Here is a 22,484-nt window from a genome sequence, read left to right on the forward strand (position 1 = left end):
CCTCTAATAGACGGGAAAAGTCACTTACAGACTTCTGTACTTTGCTTTTCAGTGACTGAACAGCACGAGGGCATTACCATATGGACCAGCAGGTCAGAATCAGCTCAGTAGTGGTGAACTTTGAGGTACAAGTATGAAAGCTTCCATGCTAGGCTTTTAAAATAAAGGCTAAAACCTGAATTCTTTTTTTCCCCTCACAAAGCTGTTTATAAATGGCAGCCCCTGTGCCTGGGAGCAGCTCTTCCTGCTCTGAAGCCATGGCTGAGGTTAGGAGCTGATCCTTGGTTACCATTGTAAATGATAATGGTAAGAATGGTAAGAAATGGTAAGAAGATCCATATGGAAACCATTTGGGTGATGGGAATGGCTGCTCAGCGTTGCACGTTGTGCTGCAGCACCATGTTGCTGATGCAGGATCCCCTTTTGCTCAGGAATTCGGCTCAGAGTTTATTAATCCCTGCAGGTTCTCCTAGCAGAAGAGAGAATTATTGACTGTGGCAGCAGCAGTCTGTGTGGGATCGTTATTTTGTTTAAAGCAGTAACAGTTTTTCTTCAGTGCTGTCTCCCCACCTTCGAAGCTTTGCCTGACCTTTGTTGTGAGTTACTGGGCACAGAGGGGGGCAGCATTCAGTGCCTCCATCAGCCCTGGGCAGTCAGAATGGGGCTGTGGGGAGGTCAGGGCAGGATCTCCCGTTGCTCCATGTGGCACTGGGTGTGCTGTGCTGGCTCTGTGCTCCGTGCAGAGCTTTGGGCAGCCCCAACTTCCCCCCCCCCACTGCAGCTTTTCTGCCACAGGGTGTCAGATATGCATCTAACGGGACAAAGTCTGCTGCTTCTCATGTTCTGTTCCTCGGGCAGCAGGTGGGTCTCTTGGATTGCGTTGCTTTCCCCAGCTCTGCTATGTGAGGGGAATGGGTGCTCAGTGCACACCTGCAGTGTGCATGGGCTCCAGCGTGGGGCTGGGTGTGCATGTGGTGCAACAGCAGTGCAGCAGCCCTGCAGGATGGGTCGCCCCTGTCTGGTGCGTGGCATGCCTCTGCTCTGCTCTGCTCTGCCCCGTGCCGTGCTGCAGGCCCGTGCTGCCCTGCGCCACGCGCTGATGCTCTGACCCCTCCTGCAGATTGCAGAGTGCTGTGCTGTCCAACGCACGTAAGTAAACATTTGGAAACTTCACGTGTTTTCAAACCTTTTGTTTTTCAGTTACAGAAATAGAAAACAAATATTTGAAGATGAACGCAGACCAGGAGGCGGATATCTTTTTGTTTATTGAGTTCATTCTTCTCCTTAGTGGTACGTTAAATTGAAAAAGCCTTTTTAAAAAATGAACTTCACACCATGGAAAAAAATATTGAGCGTTGCTGAATTTGTACAGGTGCCTTTCAACCCTAAGGTAAATGTCAGTGTTCTGTTTGCTCTTCCTGCCCGTCACCAAATAAGAAAAGATTATATACAGCTGTTTCTAAACATACACGTGTAAAACAGTCCCTCCTGTGCTCTCATTCATAGTAATAAGACTGTAACATTTCCCTGCAACGTTTGCTGGGCTCAGTGCAGAAAGACATCAAAATTTACAGCCCGATGAGCGCAGTCAGTTACTGTCTGACTTCAGGAAGCATTCAGCTCAGAGGTTTGATACAAATGGTCCTTTGTCCGCCTGTCAGCACCCAACCCCATGGGGCTGCTGGGGGTGTGGGGTCCAGCCGTGCAGCTGGGCTGAGTGCTGCCTGCTCTGAAATGGGGCCTCTTAGGGAAATACTGAGCCCAGGGGTGGCTGGGGAAGGAGGAGAAAAGGAAAAGGGAAACCTAAAGTCTCTATAGCTATAATTATGTGTGATACAAGTATTTTGCATAAACGCACCTCGAGCCATTCAGCAGTAAGCCAGCCCTCTAAAATACTGATAAATACACATGTGGACTTGCTGCTCTGGGGCTGGGTTTTTGCCTTTCTGGGCGCTGCCTTGGTGGCTTAAGGAAAACTAAACAGGATCAGGTTGGGTAATAAAACACTTGGAAACAGTTCCTGGGCCTTGGAGTGTTGCTGCTGGCAGCCCCTGGAACTGCTCCTGTTGCTCCTACAGCCTCCTTCAGCCTGGGGCTGGGAGGAACGTCCCATGAGAGCCTCCATCCCGCAGTGCAGCATGCAGCCCAGGTGCTGTGAGGAGCTGGGTTCACCCTCACTGCAGCTTGACACCCTCATTGCAGCTTGGGAGCAGCTTGACAGCACCGATTAGAGCTGTTGCTGTAAGTGGCGCCCTGTTTTCGGTTGTCTCTCCCTCCGTGTTTTGGATGAGGGAATAGCATCAAAGCAGGGATACCCTGTGCCAGGAGCTCTGGGATCTGTCCCAGAACGGCCTCCTGCTCTTACCAAAACAGCCCTTCCACTCGGTGCCTTTGCCCATCGCTGCCCACAGCTGTTCACATGCAGTGGCAGAGCCTTTCCTTCCCCCAGCAGCTAGATGGATGCTCAGTGGTTGCCATCACCCAGTGGATTGGGAGCACTGTGTGAAGTCTCAGCACCACACAACGGGCTGCACAGCATTGCAGTGTTCTTCTGTGCAGTGCTGCCTCGGTGCTGTTTGTCCTGGCAGGGGGAATAGTGTTCTGAGCAGGGGCTGGTAGGAGCGCTGCGTGGCTGCTGTGTGTGTAAATCACTGTCACGGCTGGCCTGGGGCGCTGTGCGGTTCTGTTCACCTCTGGACATGTCTGGAGGGGGCAGTTGTTCCTGGCTGTAGAGCTGCTGAGGTTTCTGGATTATTTTTAAGGGGATGAGAGGAACCTTCGGCAAAGCGCTGGTGTTTGCTCTGGGCTGTGCAGTGACAATGAGGGCGTCCTGTTCTCTGCCTGCACTGCCCCCTGTACCTGAGAGCAGCGGGCAAAGGATGCAGTACTGCTGGAAATCCCTTTCTGCTGCTTAAAGAGAAAGGGTCTGAGAGAGCCAAGCCTGTGGGATAACGGACAGTTGTCAGTCCCTCTGTTCCAAAGGCTCCTTTGCTGGGGCTGCTCTAGGGCCTTGGTGAGTTTTGCGTCACCAATGAAGCTAGTTCCACGGGTTTGGAATGTGATTAACGATGGATGTGACGTTACAGCAGTTTTGGATCCGATGTTCATTGTGTCAGGTGGGCACGGGTGGTCTCAACACCAATGAGGAGCACGTGAGCCGGAGCCCCATCCTGTAGGAAGGTGACATTTGCTGCTTGGATCCCCGTGGGCACAGCTGTGGCCCCGAGGAGATCGCAGCACGCAGCGCCGTTCCGCTGTGCCCGTCCTCCCGTCCCGCTTCATCCCCGTTCCCTGCGCGAGCAGCTGCTCCGTGTCACCGCCCTCCGGGGTCCCCGAGCTCCACACCACCCCCGGGAGGGGCAGATGGGTGCGGGGCTGCGGGCACTACCTGTCAGTTGGCGGAGACGCTGCTGTAGCTCTTCCTGACGGGGAAGGTCAGCGGCGCTGACAGCTCCAGCGATGCCGCCCGCGGGTGCAGCGCTCTGCGGGGATGCAGGGGGCTGCTGCCCAGGCGCGGGGAGGGCAGAGCGGGCGGCTCGGGGCTCCCGTCGGGCGGCGGGGGCTCAGCTGCGAGCGCCGACTCGGTGCTGCTGCGGGGCAGGCGCGGGGAGGGCTGCGGGCCGTGCCGCTTGGGCGGCGGGCTGTGGTTCTGGAACCGCACCGTCTTCACCTGCTGCGAGGAGAGCATCGCGTCACCGCGAGGGGCGGCGTGGCGCCCGCCTCGAGCACCGGGAGCCCCAAGCACCACTCTGTCAACCACGGACCTATTGGGGGCCCCGGGGAGGGAGAGCTGTCATGGGGGCGAGGGCAGGAAAGCGTTCCCTTTGTCCTGCTCTGCAGCGAGCAGCCCAGTGCGGGGCTCGGCACCCAGCTCTGGTGTTTGCTCTTTCAGTACCCGAGAGATAAGGAGAAATGATGTCTCTGAAAGACCAGTCAGGTGGGAGCAAGCTGCCCAGGGAGTGGGGCAGTCACTGACACTGGTGGTGTTCCAGAACTGTGGAGATATGGCATAGGGGGGATGTGGTTGGAGGTTGGTGGCTCCCCTTGTGGTTTGGGGGTTGGTTTGGGGGTTTGCAAGCCGTTCTATGGTCCGCAGGCATGGCAGGGGTGGGTTGGGGTAGGACTTGCAGATATCAGAGGTCTTTTCCAGACTTAATGGTTCTGTGATTTATGGGGACTTCAGTGAGGGGGCCTGATATAAGACCTCAGAAAGCCTCAAAGTTTGATTACTGCCACTGAACCAATGAACACCGGCCACTTCTGAAGGACACCCTGCAGCACTTTGCCTTTCTGAAGGGCTTAATTTGAACAGCAGAGTCAGCAGCACCAATATCTGACAGTTTAAGGCAGGCACCAACCCCAGTAGCACCCATCGGCCCGTGGGCAGCACTCTGTACCTTGTCACTGCTGTTACGGGAGGTGTCCGGCTTCACCAGGATGGATGGCGGGGCCGATGCGGGTGGCCGGGGCACCGACTCACTCTTTGCCAGAGGCTCCGTGGTGTCCAGGATCACCGAACTGCAGACAGATGGAGTCCTGCTTTCCCCTCCTCTGACCACGAGTGCTGGCAGGGCTTCGTGGGAGAAGTTGGGCCTCGCGCCCATCTCGGCTGTGCCGGCAGCGGGGCTGCTGTGCGGTGAGCTGCCAGCATGTGGGTACGGCTGCAGCCCGGCCGTGGGAACGCGGCGGAGGGAGCTGGCAGCCTGCAGCCCTGCCTGCCCTGGCCTCTGCAGGGACCCATCTGGGGGTGAGAAAAGGGGAGGGCAGGGCAGAGTGGTTAGCGGGGTCCCAGCGGGAAGGCATGGGGCAGCTGCGTGCAGTGGGGGGCAGACAGCCCTGCAGGATGTACTCCCAGCACTGCCCTGCGTGGTCCTGCATGGAGCCCCCCGAGGTGCCGTGGGGGAAGCAGCACCCCGCAGGCCTGGCATTCCCCATCCTCTACCGTTGTGCTTTTGGCCGAGTACATCTGTAAGTTTGCACCCGAGCCCTCCCCCACGGTTTGCTGCCATTGGTTGCTCTGCACTGGCTGCTCCATCTGGCAGCTGCTTTCCAGGCTGCAGCACTGGAAGTCGCACACTTAATTTCCTTGTCAGTGCCTCGCTGTTTACAAGATTGATTTTTTAATAAGAGCCACCACAGGTGCGTGGGGTTCTCTACAGCAAAACAGCTTTTAAGTCTAAAGCCTCCAACAGTGGCTCTTGCAAATGAGCCAGGTCCCAGCCAGCATGGCTGTCCATCTGCACCCCAACCTGGGCAGCGTGCTGTGGCTGCTCAAACACATTCAGAAAGCTGTTCCAAGGCGGTGTACCTTTCCACCTGCAGCCTATTCATGACTTCGTGCATCTTGGATATTTCCATGCTGTAAAACTTTGCTCCTGAAATAGAATTATTCTATTCTCTTGCTCATCCTTCCTATGCTTATTTCTAATTTTACTCTATTCTCTTTGAGTTATCAGAATATGAGAAGTATTCAGGATATGAGCTCACCAGCACTCCTACAATGGCACTGCTGAATTTTACCCTTCTGTTCTGAGCTTCTTTCTTGATAACTCCTGATAATACCTTAATTTAACCTTCTGTAAACGCCTGTGCACGCGGAGCTCTCAGGGTCCTCTGTGACAACCCCCAAACCTCTCTTCAGAGGACCAAAACCAACGCAGCTCCCGGTGCTGTTCGCACAACCGGGGCTCGCAGTTCCCCACAGCAGCACGTTGGCAGCACCTCGGGCATCGCTGCACGCATTCCAAGCACGGCGCACCGCCCGTAGGGCTGCACCGCCCGTATCCCAGCGCCCACCCGCACTCACTCTTCCTGGTGCAGCCGCGGCCGCGCCGCAGCGCCGTGTGCCCCAGGGGCAGCGCTGCCTTCAGCGCTCGGCTCTGGCGCTGCGCGCTCTCGGAGGCGCTGCCCTGGGAGGACACCGACGAGGCCGACAGCGTCCACGAGGCGTACAGCGCGGGCAACTTCGAGTCGGGCACGCTCGGCTTCCTGTTGGCGAAGGAGCAGAACGTCAGGTGGTGGTGGAGGAACGCGGCGCTGCGCGCATTGGAGCTCAGCGCCGTCAAGTCCTCCGCTGCAGCGCCGGCTCCGGTCCCAGCGAGGTGGGGTCCGCGCGGACGCCTCCCTGCAGGGCTGGGCGCTGCTGCTCCAAATAATTCAGTGCGAGTCCAGGGTGAGGTTTCCTGACGGCTCCCCCACGTTCCCTGTGCAGACACTGTGCACTGTGAGCCCGTGGCCGGGTCTCTGCCCAACCTGGGTGTATTTCGGGGAAACTGAGGGCACGGGCAATTTTTTTCTCTCCTAAAGTAAGCGTATATTTTAATGATTGCTCTTCCTAATGCATTCACTCAGTTATATCCATGGCTTCCAGCATCTGAATGCCTGCTCTAAAGCAGTGACATCACCGTGGGAGCAAGAAGGCTGCGTCCTACAGTTCCCCATCCCTCTGCTTTGGTTCCATGCAAGGAAAATCAGACCTGAGGAGGGGAGCAAAGGAACTGCTGGGGAAGATGCCGGCACTGCCCCTGGCCAGCGAGGCGCCCTGCAGGCAGCCGTTGTGGTGCTGCCCCAGGACGTGAAGCCCTTCACCCTTCTGCAGCTTCAGCTCATCAGGGCCGTGCCCCACATAGGGATGGAGAGGCATGCAGCTGTGGAGACACGGGGACGTGGGGGGGCCTTGTCCTTGTGCCCAGTGCCTGCAGCGCTGTCTGCGGTGTGGGGCTGTGTGCTGTGGGCCCTGCATGCACAAGAGTCCCCCTGCAGCCCTGCACAGCTCATGGGGTGCTGCTGTTACTGCAGAGATAACTCACAGTGAAGAGCCTGCCTGCAGGGTTTGACCAGAGGGGGTATGAATAAAAGAAGGGCCAACAGGACTGAAGAAAAGTAGATCTTGTCACAGCATCTTTCTCAGAAGCAGTAGGCAACCAGCCAAGGGCAATGAGCAAGAAGAATGCTGCTGTGCCATCCTACCACACAGGTACCCAGTGGCATAGGGCATGGAGGACTAAAGAGCACCTGGCCTAAGGCAAAGCACCACGAGGAGTGCAGATGTGTGCTCTGCCTGGGCAGTAGCAACAGGAACAGTCAGAATCTGTCTCAAATCTTTCCAGTACTGTACCTAAATTCCTGTCATACCCCTACAACAACCTTCAGGGTCAGCTGCCCCAGCAGTCTGTGCAGTTCCTACTCAGAAATGCAGACACCCATGCATGGCCCCAGCCCCAGGCACACAGCCCTGCACCCCAATGCCCCTCCTGCAGGCAGGAGCCCAGGGAGCAACTGGGCTGGGAAGAGGCATGGATGCAGTGCGGAGTGCTGTGTGACCCCCAGCACGATTCACACTACGTACATGTTGGCTGAGAGGTGATGCTGCAGGTGGGGCAGAGTGACGATGGCTGCTGAGTGCCTCAGTGATCCTGGAGCAGGATAGTAGGATGCGCTGACCTACCGAGAGGAAACAGAATGCAGTATGTTAATGTGAAGAGGGGCTTATTTTAGCCACTGGAGAAACCATTGAAATCCCTGGATGGGCCTCTCCCATGCTTCCAAAAAGATGAAAAAGAGATACAAAACCTCACTGAGTTGCAGATGGATCCAGCAAATGAGGCGCAAGGTCATTTAACGAGCACAGAATTTTCTAGGGAAGATGGACCCTGCTCTTGGTCTTGAAAGCAAAACTTTCAAAAGCAAAACAATTGAATCTGAACTCCCTGAGCTGTCCTGGCTGGTTGCTCTGTGTGCCCAGCAGAGCAGCACAGGATGAGCGGCACCAGGACAGCGCAGTCCATCCTGCAGCACCGCGCTGTGCTGCTGCTGGAGTTAGAAATGGAGAGAAAAAGGGAAAGAAAGGGAAACAATTTGTCTGCTTAGAAGACAGTGCTCTGGGAACAGCACAGGGACCCAGTGTGAGGCACCTGTTTTAGAATCAAGTTACAGTCAATGCTTCTCACTGGCACTTAGGAAAGTAGGGTTCACAGCCTACAAAGCAGGACAGTAATCACGTTTCGGGCAGGAGACAGTAAAGCATCATAGGCTGGCACTGCTCATACCTTGATGTGCCTGGAAGCACAGCCCCTCCAGACCTTCCAGCATCCTTCTGCCACTGCTCCACACCGCTCCCACAGCCCTTGCACCCCTCCTGGAACTGCTGCCTCTTCTGTTATGTTTCTGGGCTCCCACTCCCAACATCTCCCACCCCCCAGCACCACCCCAGCGCTGCGGCTGTGCCTCACTGGGTGCTGTGCTCACACACTGACTGATGCACAGCACACAGACCCCTGTGTGTCCCCAAAGAAAAATGGTTGTTCAGAAGGAAGGAAACCTGAACAGGCAGCACATCAACGCATCTGTGCTGCTACTTACACTGTTGACAATAGCTCACACCAAGACACTTTTGGTAAAATTATATTGGGGTCATGAGACACAGTACCATTTCAATTGAATTATGGTTCTATTGTAGGGCTTCATTTCCACTCACATAAAAGAGGGCCTAATATCCAGGGCTGTTTGCAGGCTAATGCTAAGCACAAAATGCCTGCTGGGTTTTATTGTGCGGACACCGAAGTGCCGGGGGCTGGCTTATTGCTTTATAAAATGTTGGAGCAGCCTTCAGTGTGAAAGATGCCACATAAATCTAAGCAGAACCTTTTTCCTCCCATTGCAGATGATCTGTGAAGATCCTCTATTGAGATCTTCAGATGGAGCACGAAGCAGCAACGAGGCTCTTTGCCTCTGCAGCCAGCAGAGGATGCGCTCTCAGGGTCAGCCCGCACCCCTGGGTGGCTGTGAGCAGGAGGGCTGCCCAGGGACTGCCAGTGTGCAGGAGCCATCAGTCTGGAAGCAGAGAGCTGCAGCAGCAGTGGATTCGGGATAGGGCAGCAACCCCAACTTCCAGGAGGGCTGACACTGCTGCTTGGAAGCAGCAGGAGGTGGGGCACTGCTCCTGCATGTGCTTTCACACTGTTGCATTTGTTCTTCGTGCAGAAGCCTGCCCTGCAGCGGCCTCCAAGGAGAGCCCAGCAGATGGGTTCTCCCAAAATAGGGGCTTCGGTCAGGCTTTTATGCTGGGGCTCAGGACGATGGCACGGCCCATGGGCCCCCCAGCCTCCTCCTGCCCCAACAGTGCCACCCAGAGCAGGTGCCCAGGGCCACGTCGAGGGGCTTTGGAGATCTCCGAGGAGGGAACTCCAGTCCCTTACTTTCTATGGGTTCCCTGGGCTCTAAGAACCGACCTTCCCTGTTCACAAGTGTCCCCAGCAGCCCGCTGAGCCATAATCCCCCGGTCCAACCATCGCATGCCCTCCATCTGGCCGCCTGCCCCACGCCGCCCCGCAGCAGCCTCACCTGGGCAGGGGTCCCATGGGCCGCATCCTCACTGCCGGCAGCGGCCACGCTGGGGTTGCTGGAGCTGATGAGCACCGGGGAGCTGATGCGCAGCGCGGGGCGGTCGGCAGGGGCGTGCACCATGCGGTTCAGCGTGTTGAGGGCCGTGGTGATGGAGAAGGGCCGCAGGCTCTTGCGCCGCGCATCGGGTGCTTTGTGCAGCTCCCGGCCCTGCGCCTTCGGGGAGGCCACGCTCAGCGGTGCGCAGCGGAGCGGGGTGGGCCAGGAGCCTTTGCTGCTTTGCAGGAGCTGCCGTGCTGTCGTGTTTGGCTGCAAGAGACACAGGGAAGGCCCAGGGGCTGCTGCGGGTCCTCCTCAGCAGCACGGCCGCAGGCAGGACGCAGGCGGCTTCATGGGCATCTGTGGAACACAGGGCTCGAGTGCTTCCCTGCCATGCTTTCAGCAACAAGTTCTGAACACCGAATTATCAGTGCAGGGCTGGCAGCCAAATTGAAACTGGTTTGGAAAACACACGGCTCACACAGCCGGGAGCTGCCACCGAGCCCCCATTGCCTACAGCTTGCAAGCAAGGCTGGAGCCCGCTGTGCCCCTGCAGCCCATGGCACTGGAAGAGCTCGTGGGAAGGGCCCAGCCCTGAGCTTACAGAGGCAACGTTTAAGCAGTGTTTCTTGGAAACTGCTGATCACTACAGCATTAATACAAAGGGCATGTGGTGACAGTGTTTTTCACCAGGATGACTGCCAGAGGAATTAATCATGATTTACTGCTGACATGAACAAATTGCAAAACTTGGAGATTCTCACCCACTCATGTGAGGCAATGCGCCCGGCTGGGGATGAATGGCAGCGGCTGGCGTGGGGCAGGGAGCTGCTGCTCAGTGCTGTCATTCTGCTGCACAGATTATTTGTTCATTTCCTTCCTCCTCACTTCTTACAGCGAGGTTTAAAAAGAATCATGTGTGCACATGCACACATACAGGCTGGTCATAGCGTCATTTCTCTGTGCAATTAAACCGCAGCCAGAGCCCAACTTCTCTGCCTTCTCTAAGAGCAGAGGGCCCATTAAAGGGCACGGATGGGAGCATCAAAGCCAGGAAAGCCCCATGCCTTTCAGAGCAGACACATCGCTGCTCCTCTATGGTTAATTCCTAACTCCTCGGTGGCTCTGCGTGGCCCTGCCTGGCTCATTTCTGTTAACGTCAGGCTTAAATGAGTTAAAACAATTTAATTAAATGAAAAGATGTTTTACCAAATATATTAGAGCTTCAAACAGGACGTTCTACTGCTGCCCTTTTATAAAACAGCCACAAAGATGTGTTTGCTGTAATTATGGTGATTATAAGTGTTAATTCTGTTTCGAGGAATTCTTGTTGGTGCCACACTCCCACTCTGCAGCTCACCACAGGAGCACAATTTGTGTCCAGAGCGCAGCTGTGAGGGCTCTGCCTGCTGCCCATGCTCTGCCCCCTCCTTCCCCACACTGCAAAGTCCCGTGCCAGGGCTGTACCCACCTCCACAAACAGCACGGGGAAGATGCCCACTTTGTCGCCCAGCTTGCCCTCGGCCCAGTTGCCATCGACTCTGCTGATGACGGTGATGATGTCTCCCTGCAAGGCAGAGCGCTGTTAGCGGGCGGCTCGCCCCACATTTCACAATGCTGCACCTCAGTGCTGCTCCCCTGCCAACCCTCTGCTCCTTTTGGTGTGTCCTTGTTCCCAAACGCAAGTCCTTGCTCAGCACAATGCTCAAGCGTGGGTTTTGTGTAAGGGTGCAAGTGTGGCTGAATGCGGACAAGGGCACGAGCCTGGTGAAGGGGATGTGAGACACAGAGGTGCTGTCTGGGGGCTCCCACCTTGGGGAAACGTCTCTGCAATCACCATGCCCAGAATGAATAACAAAGATGGCATTTTAGCTCCAAACCAAGCAAGAGGTCAGTGTGAGTGGTGGGGCAGTTGGTGTCACGCTGCTACAACCCTCAGCCCATTACTTCAGGAGCTGAAATTGCCCCTGCTATTGAAGTGCAGGTTTTGGAAGTACGATGGCGGGGGTGGGTGGCAGGTGGGGTGACAGGCAGGGGCTCTTCCCAGCATGGAGATGCTGCCAGATCAGGGACACTGCAGGGTTGCAGGCAGCCACAGGAAGATGGAAGATTTTTGGAGGTCTGCATAACAGTCAGCTCTGCTTCTGAACAATGAGCTCGAGCTGTGCTGCACAGCAGGCAGGTGCAGCCGGAGCACTGGAGCAGGCATCCCAGAGAGGTTTTGGTGCTCCTACGTGCAGTGCTGCTCTGCACTGCTTCTCCTCTGGCTCCTCTTCTTGGTCAGGAGGCACAGGGAACTCTGGGATCTTTGGCTTCTTGCCCTGCATGCACCCCACATTCAGCCCTGACCCGCTGCAGCCCACACCTGCCCTGTGCTTCTGCTTCCTGCTGGCCGGAGTGCAGGAGCATCTGTGCTGTGCTGGGAGGGATGGTGGCTTCTGCAGGGACACTGCTGCCTCCAGGCATTGCTCTCTGCTGTGCTCTGCACTGCCTCACCTCCTTCTGACAGCACAGTGACAGTTGGCTGCTGGGAGGTGCAGTTGCCCTGAAAGCCATATCCTCCAGCTGAGAGCAAACACGAGCTCTGCAGACTTTGGGGAATGAAAGGAAATACAGGAAAAGTTCAGGTCCTGCTCTGCAGCGTGTGCCTCCAGCAGGCTGCCTGAATTCGTGTAGGCTGTGTAAGAGAAGTGTTCTCAGACCTGCAAGCAATTTTCTTTGGTATATCAGTGGGTATCTTTTTAGGCTCTTTCAGTGATCTGGTGGGAAATCACTGGTGGGAAACCACCAGCAGCTGCTGCTCATCAACTCCATCAGTCAAACCGGGGCCTGAAATGGCTGCTCAGGGTCACACTGTGCTCTCCCAGGATGCTCTCATTCTGAGTCCACGCACCCCCCCGTGGGAAGCCGGCTTTAGTCACTGCTGTCAGTGTCTGTAAACCTTCCTGGCTCTCAGCGCAGAGCCGCTATGGCGCTGAATGCGATGCAATCTAAAGAAGAGCACCGGCCCGGCCCGTAGCGCGCAGCCCCCGCAGGGCGGTGTTACCTTGTGGAATGACAGGCAGTCGTTGTTCTCACTCCTATCCCTGCTCCTCAGGTCGAAGTTGTAAAGAGCCCTGCAGAGAGGCGGTGGCAGCGGCAGCTGTTTGATGACCTGCACGGAGCTGGCTGGGAAGACCCCGCTGACGCCGTTCAGCTCCCCCAGGTACCAGTTCTGGTCCAGTTGCCGCAGCAGCACGATGACGTCCCCCTTGTTGAAGCGCAGCTCGCCGGGGTTGTGGCCCCGGTACGAGAACAGCGCTTTGGCTCGCGGCACCTGCGGGACGAGGAACGGCACAGAGCTCAGCCGGCAGCGGCGCTCATGCAGGCACAGCTTGGCAAGAATTTGTCATTACTGGGAAAAGGCAGAGGGATAACAAGGCTGAAGTGTGCGTTGGCTGCGACCAACTGCCCCCATCCTTTCTTGATGTCTTTTTCTAATGAAATCGAGCTCCAAAATACTTCTTCTAAATGTGTATCCAGATGAAAAGCAGGCTGAACTTGTCTGAGAATATTAAGGAACAATTCATGCCTTAATGTAGCCATCCCAAGGGATCCTACTGCCTGCTGCAAGCTCCCTTCTAATAAAATCTCCCTGGAATGAATTTGGGTGTTTCTGTTCTGGTGTGGCTGGAGGTGACAACAGCTGTGCAGCTCCCAGCAGCTGCCACCTGCAGTGCCCAACAGCACGGGGCTGGGGAAGAGCCCTTAAGATTTTGGAGCTCAGTCTGGGTTACAGGAAGAGAAGCTTCTTAATCTGTTGTCATAGTACGATATGAGAAAGAAGAGAGATGCCAGAATCAGCAGATGCGAGGGACCTTTAGCATCCTGACCGTCATCGAAATAAACCCGTAAAGTGCATTTAAAATAACAGCCTCCCTGACCTTTATCCACACCAGAAAACTCAATTTAACACAACAGGCAGCAGACCGTTGCTCTGAATGAAGGCAGGCCCACCCTGGCCACACTGCTGGGGGGGGTCTGGCAGCTGATCTGCAGCAGGTGCCCATCCTGCAGTGTGTCTGTGCTCTGCTGAGCAATCCGAGACGTGCCTTTGGAAATCAGCAAACTGGAAGGCTTGCTTTTAGTGCTGTGGAGGAGTGATGGAGATCCTTGAACACAGTGCTGAGTCCCACAGCAGCACATCCTAAAACAACAGAGCAGCCCCTGTTCGTGCTTTCAGTGCTTTGTAACGTTGCCCTGTCGCGGCGGGAGTTATCTCTTCCGCCGAAAAGCAGAAAAAAGAATTGCGATGGCAATTAATTTACATTTAAATAGCTCCTTTCATCCGGCCGGAACCCGAAGAGCCCCGAACACCGCGCTGTCACAAAGGAGACGGGCAGGGCTCGTCCGTCGCACGGAGCGTGGCAGCTCAGCAGAGCTGTGCTGCGCCTATGGATGGAGCTGCCTTCCATGGGGTGCTGCTAGGATGGCAGCACTTAGAGCTGGGGTACCAGCATCCTCCCGGGGCATCGGTCACATAACTCTGCTACTTTAGCACAGGCTGTATTTGGACACTGACGTCCCATCGTGTGTCAGGTGAGCTCCATCTGGGCTCACATCAGCTCCCCAGAATGGTCCCCGCACCACCTGCCCAGCCCGGACCCCTGGGAGAGCAAGAAGGGGGGGAGAAAAACACAGCACTGGTTTGTTTGGGGTGACCAAAGAAGCACTGGAAAGGATTGCAGTCCGGGGAAGAAAACATCTTCCAGTGCTCCCAAATGCTGACAGGAGGAGAAAGGAACCAGGAGGAGAAACATTTCATGTGCTGCATTTTCTTCAAAGCATTTGGAACAGGAAGCAATTAGTTTAATGTTTTGTTCTAATTGACTCGTCTTGTCTGTTAATTTGCAGTAATAGTAAACACATGCACTTGGCTTAGTAACACTGAAAGTGCATCGGTGAAAAAAAAGGGAAATCACAACAATCACATTCAGGAAAGCTTCGCTCAGCCATCCCCACTCAGTGCCTGGGCTGGAAGTCAAGAAGCAGCAGTGCTGCCCGAGGAAACACCCTGCAAAGGCACGGCAGTGCACGGCCCTGTGCAGCACAGGGAGCAGGGGCTCACAGCAGCACGGGGCAGCCCAGGACACAGCACAGGTAGCACTTGTGTTAGGAGCAAAACAAAAGGACCCATGCAAACTGTGGAAGCAGGCATGTAGAGGAGGAACACAAACATCCGGGGATGATGAGAGAGTGGCTGCACAGCAAAGTAAGGCCAAACATAAAAGGAACCGAGAACAAGTTATGGAAATGTATTGAAAATAAGAGAAACTCTGAAATGAAATGCAAACCTGTTACTACAGGGAAAAGTCAAACAAGCGACGGTGCTGAGAAGTCTGGAATGTTCTTCCTTCAGCAAGAGGAAGGACAATCGGACCCTCTATAAAATTAGTTTTAATCAGACAGAAATGTGGGCCAGAACAGAGTGCTGAGTGGGATGGGATGGGGATGTCTGTGCAGAACTCAGCCCTGGGGGGTGAGGAAGGGGTCATCGTGCCCCAAACAATTCCTGCTCTTCTGCAAGAGCTCCTGGAAGGCAGAACTGCTCCCAGAGGATGGGAACTTGTTGCAGAACCTGTGGATGCAGACATCTGATTGTTAATGTTAGTGCTTCTGTGCTTCTTTAGCATCCCAAAACTATGCAGAATTTTGGTCTGCTGGGGGACACCCACAGCAGGAGCAGCACAGCACCTCCCTGCCCTCTGTGCTGTGGGTGACTGCTCCCACCCGATGGAGTTGAGGCTGAGAAGGGAGAGAGAACTGTTTAATTATTTTCGGCATTTGGCATCAGCTGCGCCAGGCAGCCATCCAACACGTCTGAGTCTCCCTCCATAGCAAACAAAGACACAAATTGAATACATGCATGCGAGCGTAAGGGAGCGATTGAAAGCATCTCCTCATAGCTGGGAGAAATGTGCGCTGTAATTATCTTCAATGGGCTCGTTATAACCTCCTCGCTACTGACAGCGGGTGAACGTGAGTACAGCCTCACAGCACCGAGATATCAAGAGGAACGTGTGCATCGGGGTCCAGCTGGGTGCCGGCAGAGCCGATGCACGCCCCGCGCCCGGCGCCGGCAGGGTGGGCGCTGCCTGCGGAGCCGCCGCCGCATCCGGGCCGTGCAGCGATATTCCCATAGCGCCCAGCAGCCTCGTCGAGAGGTTTATTTCTAGGACAGCGCCAATCTTTGTCAGGAAGAAATCCAGCCCTGGGCATCTTCCAACTTCGTTGCTCCCCCGCTGCGATCTCCGGGACGGCGGCTCGTCGTGCAGCCGTCGGTTCCGCAGGGCTGCACGCAGCGCCTCGCGCCGCTCCCGGCCCGTTCTGTGCAGGCGGAGCTGCGCTGCGCGGAGGCCGATCGCCATCAGCGCCGTGTCCCAACCGCGGCGGCCTTCGCAGGAGCCTCCAGCGAGGCGCTGCCCGCCCTCGGTGCGACGGACGAGCCCTGCCCGTCTCCTTTGTGGCAGCGCGGTGTTCGGGGCTCTTCGGGATCCGGCCGGATGAAAGGAGCTATTTGAATGTAAATTAATTGCCATCGCAATTCTGTTTTTCTGCTATTCGGCGGAGGAGATAACTCCCGCCTCGTCACGGAACAAAGCCATCCGTAGCAAACCCGTCGCTCCCATCTCCTCGGGTAATTACGTCTGACGGCTCAGACGGCTGTGGTTTCTGAGTTCCCCTCCCAGGTCTGCTCCCACCCGCCAGGTGCCAGCAGCCGCTTCCAGCCAGCGCCAGGCCGGGTCTGCGTTCCTGTGGGGCAGGGGGGTTGCAAGCATAGGGGCTGTGAGTGTGGGGGGCTGCAAGCACAAGCCCGAGGCCGCAGCCAGGCGTGGGAACACGGCCCACAGCTCTGAAACTGAAGGGCGAGTGAGGATGTGAGGAGGGGTCGCAGAGAAGCCTGCACACACGAGGGGCAGCAGAGTGGGGAGAGCAGCCGTGTCCTGCAGGCCCACAGCCCTCGGGATCAAACCCCTTCTGAGCAGTGCCTGCTGTTGATGTGGCTTCAGGCTGCAGGGAGGAATGGAAAATAGGGACAGTGATGTCGGGAGGCATAGAGCAGCCCTTATCGAGGGCTCTGCAGCAGTTTGTGACTCAGAGCTGCCGCTCCCGGCCCTGAGGCTCTGTGGAGCTGCCGCAGCAGCTGTGGCAGAGGACAAGGCCATATTAGGCTTCACCTGGCTGATATAAAGCCACAAGAGATGTTTGAGGTGAGCAGAGCCGGTGCCAAGATGCAACAATGCAGGCGTTCCACCTGCGCCCGGCCTTGTCTCAGAGCTGTGCTCCTCGGTGCAGACAGAGCTGGCAGCGATGTGGGGCTGAGGGCTGAGCTGGGACCCACAGCTGGAGCAGGGCCAGGGCTCCGCTCTGTCTTTGGGGTCCCCCCCTGCTGTACGTGGCTGCTCTCAGCTGGCTGTCGGTGCTGCACTCAGCACGCTGCGATGGCGGCTGCGCTGCGCGCCACGGCTTTCAGCCGCATGGAAAACAAATATGTCAGCCCTTGGCGTGCCCCAGCACGATGTGCTGCTGTGGGACCACGTGGCCCCGCCGTGCCTGCCTGCCATGCGGGGAGGAACCACAGCACTGCTGCTCTCCACTTCCCACCCGTGCGTGTCCCCGTTGGCTGCAGTGCTGTCCGCTGTGCCCATCGGGCCGTGGCAGGGCAGGGCTGTGCAGCAGTGCCAGAGCTGTGGAGGGGCTGAGGCGGTGGCTCATGAGGCTGCAGGAAGCCGATGTCTCCGTGCTGAGTCCTTGCCTCTCATTAAACCTGCTAGTGCTCTGCACTTTGCTTTTGCCCTGCAATGGCAGCCTTGCTTTCATGTTATTTCAGCAAAGTGCTCGCTTAAGGATGGTGCATCTCTCCATTCCTCTGTGACCTCTGCCTAGCAGATGTTGTGATGGTAAGTTTTCAGCTATATGTGATGTGTGATGCGCTGCCCTTGGCTGACCCGTGGGCCAGGCCTGGAACAATCACTGCCCACATGCCCTTGGTTGCACTTGCTGTAGCCCAGGCCTGCAGCCAGATGAAGGAGCTGCTCTCCTCCTCCTCCTGTGCTTCCACTTCCAAAAGGAGTCTGACTGCCTCTGAAACCAAGGTATGCATGATCCCAGCAGATGTGGTTTCCCAGCAGGCAAGGCTTGCTCTCCCTTCCCTGCAAAACCATTCAGAACTTCTGGGTTCCCAGTTGTTCTGAACCCAAAGGAAAACCTCATAAGGGATCTGATTTCCACAAGAAAGATATTTGTCTCTCAGAAATAGTGCCCAAGCTGGCACTGGCATTGGTAGAAGAGGGGTCTTCCCCAGGCCAGGAATGGAAAGCTAGGAAAAGGAATGGAAAGATCAATGGCTCAATCACCCACTTTCAGGTCACCAGGAAGAAGTTTTCATATAAATTTGTCATCACTCAGTTGTACGGTGCCTCGCACAGTGAGCTCCTGAGGCTAAGTGGAGTTTGAGTACCTGAAAATCAGTAACAGCAGAGCAAATCGCTGCACTGAGGGACAAGCACTGCAGATTCCCCTGTGAGGAGAGCAGAGGAGAGGTAAAGCAGAGTGAGAGAAGGCTCAGCCTGAAGCACGGCGCTGGTGTTGTCACTGCCTCGAGCCGTGCTCCTCTTGGGCACTGCTGAGCTTTGCCTGGCAGAGCCAGTGTGAGTGTGCCTGTCGCAGTGCCCGTGCCAGGGAGTGCAGCACAGCCCATCCAGGTGCTGAGCTGTGTGTGCCCGAGTGGCAGCCAGGTGACAGCAGGCAGCGGCGGCGAAGAGCCTCAGACTTTCAGCCTCCTCGCTGACCACGGCGCTTAGAGGTGAACGCGCTACCCTGCAGAAATCCTGCTGTTCTATTCCTGACTCGCCATCTGAGTCTGACTCATTGCCTTGGTAACAAATTAAAACACTTTCATGTATTTGCAGCTCAGCACCTCATTTTGTGGAACCAGGGAAACTGGCTCCTGCCGCTGTCCCGGTGCCCTGCACAGAGCGGCCCAGGAGTGCCCGGCCCTGCTGTGCCTGGGTGCTGGAGGCACGCAGTGCTGTGTGGGCTCTGCATGGGGAACCCGGCACCCTGCCTGCCCCGTGGCTCCATGGTGCTGTTCTGCCTGTGGCTGCCGCTGCCCAGGACAGATGGATGCCCCAGTGCCACGCTGTGTGTAGCTCCAGCTCTGCTCCACGGCCGCAGCTGAGCACAGTGCTGTTGAATGCAGCTCTCTGGGGTATGCATTGTTGGGTGATGGATACTGATGTGGCTGACCTCTACTATGGACACAAGAAGCTAAAACCATGTGCAGAGGAGGAAAAACCATGCAGTGGTGAACAGGGCAAAGACTGACACTTGGGTCACCCTGATGGGAGTAGTGGAAGTGAATTGGGGCAAATCTCTTCTCCCAGAGCATCGCCAGACCCCACGCTTAGCAAAGTGCAGCCCTGCACTGTGCAGCTGGAAATGGCCTGGGGCGGGCTGGCCCTGCATGGAGCTGGGATTCCCCCCGCGGCTCAGTGCCTGGCACAACAGCCCTGTGACAGCACGGTGACCGGCTCTCCTCTTCCAGGAGGTTTTGCAGTTGGGTCAGAAATGTGTTTGCCCCTGCTGGGTGCAGCCACGAGGGTGGCTCTGAGTGAGGTTTCACCAAGATCCAGCAATCCAAATCCTGTCTGTCAAATTCAGAAAGGAGCTGGAGATGTTTCTGGAGGAGCAGAAAATACCGAGCGCGGGCTCTATATATAGTGCCCATGTGAAGGTGGCAACGTTGGAGTGCGAAGTATTTTTATCCTGGAGAGCTGTTATCTGCCCATCTCCCACGACGTGCAGGAGGGGCGGCTGCAGTGCGTGGTTCCTGCAGGGAGCAGCTGAAGGTGAGGCAGTACGGCGTGCTGTCCCGGCCAGCTGCAGGGCTCAGAGCCCTTGCCTTGCCTTGGCTCCCACTTGTCGCTGCCCTGCGTGGGCACCGGCTGGGGGTGCTGCACTGCAGCATGCAGCCTCCTGCTGCCCACGTGTCCGGGCTGGGGCCGGGTAAAGGGATGCTTTGGTGCAGCAAGAATCGCATCCTGCACATGGTAGGGGCGGCTCCGAGGAGTTCAAAGGATTCGGTGTCAATTATTTGTGCGTTCACCTCCTAGCAAATGCTTTCATTCCTGAGTTCCAGACGGTTTATTACGTGGAGATCCTGAAAATCCAAAGTGTTGTCCTCAACACAGACGGTGAAGTCCCGGGGCCCAGGCAGACCTCCCTGGGCCGCCTCCTGTGCAGCACCCTGCAGCACTGCCACCTGCAGCCAGCTGGGCTGGGCATGGCACGGTGAGAGGGGAGCTGATGGGTGGTAAGAGAGAGCTCAGGATGGGCTGCAGCTGGAACTCCTGGCTCCTTGCAGCTCCTGGCTGCAGCCTGTGTGCTGTGCTCCCAGCAATCCTGCAGCTCTGCTGGGGCTGCTGGTAATTTTGCACGCCAAGAGGTGCGGATCTTTGGTTTGCTTTGGGGATTTAGTTGGTGTTTTTATCATGCAACAAGCTGGCAAGAAAGCATCTCTGGGAGGCGAAACTTCACTCGAGCTTGTGATTTCTCAGCTCCGCGGAGTAAAGGAAGTTTATTTATAGGTGGTCTTTTCTGTAAAACAAAATGTGTCCTCTATCCTGCCTTGATGGTGCACAAGGCTGCAGCGCAGCACAGTGCTAGATTTATTTGCTCTGTAGCATGAAGTGGTGCACATCCCAATGGCAATCAGCAGTCTGCAGGTGGGGTGGTGCTTCTTTGGAGACCCCACCACCTCCCGGCACACAGAGTGCTGCACCGGGGAGCAGCAGGAGAGCGGCAGTGGAGGAGCAGGATGCAGAGAGCTGTTCTCTGGGCTCTCGAAATAGAGCAAGCGTTTGTTTGGGGGCAGCTGTCCCGTGGGAGACCAGCCTCAGTGCTGGAAGCCCTGCGGCAATCCCAGCACTCCCTGAGCAACTGCTGGATGGCTGCGGCCAACCCAGACGGTTCCTTTTGGGAACACATGCACCCTGTGGGGATGGAGACACGATATGCTGCCCATGAGGCGGTGGGGACAGCCACGTTCCTGGGGTCTGAGCACAGTGCCACAGGGGCTGACATCAGAGTGCTCGGGAGCTGCCTGAGTGTGGGACGGCTGGTTTCACTGCTGATAGTGAGTGCTTTTGCCCCCTCTTTGGGATTTTGGTAATGGGGTCATTCCAGGAGTGTTAGCACAGCCTTGAGGATGCTGGAGGAAAAGTAAATCAGCTCAGTTCAAACTTTTTCACAGAAGAAGTCTAAAAATAATCGTGAGCCCAGATTTCTGTTCTGGAAGAGCAGTGCTTGTTAAATAATGGTGACAATAATAATAGTAAAAGTAGTAGTAATCGCAGCATTATGGACTTCTGCTGCCTTAGCTGAGGCCACGGAGAGATGCTGACTCCGGACTGAGCACAGGGTCCTCGGCTCTCCGGGCTGCCACTGTTTGGTGGCCCTGGCAGTTGGCTCAGGGTTGGACCATGGCAATGCCACCCTGCTGTGTGCTGCCCTGAGCTGCGAGAGACCGCTGGGAACGCTTGGGAGCCAGCAGGGAGCTGCCATAGAGCAACACCCACAGCTGTCCCTGAGCATCCTGAGCACCAGTAAAGGAATGGGAAAGGGGTGAGAGGAAAGCTGCAACCTGTGTGCTGCACTCCTTGTGGCGAGCTGCCCTCCAACTGAGGTGTGTGCTGTGCTGTGCATTTCACGGCCGTGCTGGATGTTTCCCTGCTCAGGAGGTTGGCTTGGAGCCGGGACAACCCTCTGGTGGCACTGAGGCCCCTGGCTGTGCACATCCCTGCTGCACAGAGCTCACAGTCAAGCAGAAGCATGGGGCCGCCGTGGCACAGCAGCGACAGATCTGCTGCAGGTCTGCCGTGTCTGCAGGGCTGAGGGGTGCCCTGGGCTATCAGAGATGTGGTACAGAGTAGTGCAGGCGGATGAAAAAGAAATTCAGAAATATAACCCCAAATTCAGGCAGAGGTAGGCTCCCTTCATAGGTCTCATGCCACGTCCTAATTATTTCCAAAAAGCTTTTGTACTGTTAGAGAAAATGACAGGAACAGCTTGCAGCTTTAAAATTATCTGAGGAAAGCTTCCCTAGATGAAAGTAGAGTTCACTGAATCTCAAGGTGTTTTGCTAGGGACTCAAATGTCCCTTTACCTTCCTCTTTGATTCTGAGGAAACTGAGATGCCTCTCTCCATCTCTGATAGTTACTGCCCTGCAGTGATTGATCTGATGGCTAACACACCCAGTGAGTTGCCTGAAAGTTAAAGCATCAGAAACGCCCCCTGAAAGTCAGGAGGGACCTGAAAGCTCCAGAGAAAAGCAGCAAAGTTTGTGTAAAGAGGAAGGCAATCTGCATTTGTCTGAGCCGGGGGCTCAGCGCAGTTACTGCTATGATGAGCTCCAAACAGAAATATCACAAGGAAAACAGCGGCCGGATTTGCAAACACAAGAACAATCTCTCTTACTCCAAACATCCGTGCAGCATTGCTGCCACGGCAGTTTGGCACCCCGGCACGCAGGGACAGAGCTGTGTGCTCACACAGCGACGAGCGCGGGCGCTGCTTACCCCATCCGTGAGGCTCCTGGGGGCGGTGGGCGGCCGGTGCTGGGCGAGCTGCAGACCCCGCGGGGCCCTGCGGATGCAGGCGGGGGAGGACAGGAGCCCTGAGCGCTGCATGGAGCCAAAGCGGGGCGCATTCTGCCCGTACCTGACACCATCCAGCAGGCGGATGAGCAGCAGGTTGGCCGGCAGCTGCTCGATGCCGCAGAGGACGAGCGTCCTGCACTCGGGGCACCGGAGCTCCTTCTGGGACTTGAGGATCCTCTGCAGACAGGGCTTGCAGAACGTGTGCTGGCACGGCAGCACCTTGGCCGTGGCGTCGAGCTTTTCGAAGCACACCGGGCACTCCAGCAGGTCGAGCAGAGCCAGGTCGTCCATCGTCGGCACCGAGCTGCCGTCACGGCCGTGCCGGAGACGCCCGCATGGCACGGGCACGGGCGTCGGGCTGAGGCAGGCACCCTGCGCGGAGGGGAGGAGGAATCAGAGCGGAG

General features: G+C 56.4%; 1 protein-coding gene across 1 annotated transcript; it reads right to left on the reverse strand.

The window, feature by feature from the left end:
• Nucleotides 1-3,391: 3,391 nt before the first annotated feature.
• On the reverse strand, nucleotides 3,392-22,371 carry SH3RF2 (SH3 domain containing ring finger 2). Its single transcript, XM_042881768.1, has 8 exons — nucleotides 22,000-22,371; nucleotides 12,428-12,697; nucleotides 10,853-10,948; nucleotides 9,343-9,651; nucleotides 7,349-7,443; nucleotides 5,807-5,988; nucleotides 4,398-4,741; nucleotides 3,392-3,673 (listed from the first exon to the last, which is right to left on the reverse strand). Exons 1-8 carry the CDS (start codon nucleotides 22,369-22,371, stop codon nucleotides 3,392-3,394), a joined length of 1,950 nt encoding a protein of 649 aa, XP_042737702.1.
• Between the last annotated feature and the right edge of the window lie 113 nt (nucleotides 22,372-22,484).

Source organism: Lagopus leucura, unplaced genomic scaffold, assembly GCF_019238085.1.
Source record: "Lagopus leucura isolate 7727_CA_CO unplaced genomic scaffold, USGS_WTPT01 Super-Scaffold_100030, whole genome shotgun sequence".
Classification (NCBI taxonomy): Eukaryota; Metazoa; Chordata; class Aves; order Galliformes; family Phasianidae; genus Lagopus; species Lagopus leucura.

Excerpts from the sequence above, each read along its gene's own strand:
- SH3RF2 (XM_042881768.1), bottom strand. The coding sequence starts at position 22,371 with ATGGACGACCTGGCTCTGCTCGACCTGCTGGAGTGCCCGGTGTGCTTC. Across the intron at positions 10,949-12,427 it reads ACTGCCTGTCATTCCACAAG|GGAGACATCATCACCGTCAT; the intron begins GTAACACCGCCC and ends TCTGCCTTGCAG. Across the intron at positions 7,444-9,342 it reads CCCATGGGACCCCTGCCCAG|GTCAGCGCATCCTACTATCC; the intron begins GTGAGGCTGCTG and ends TCCTCTCGGTAG.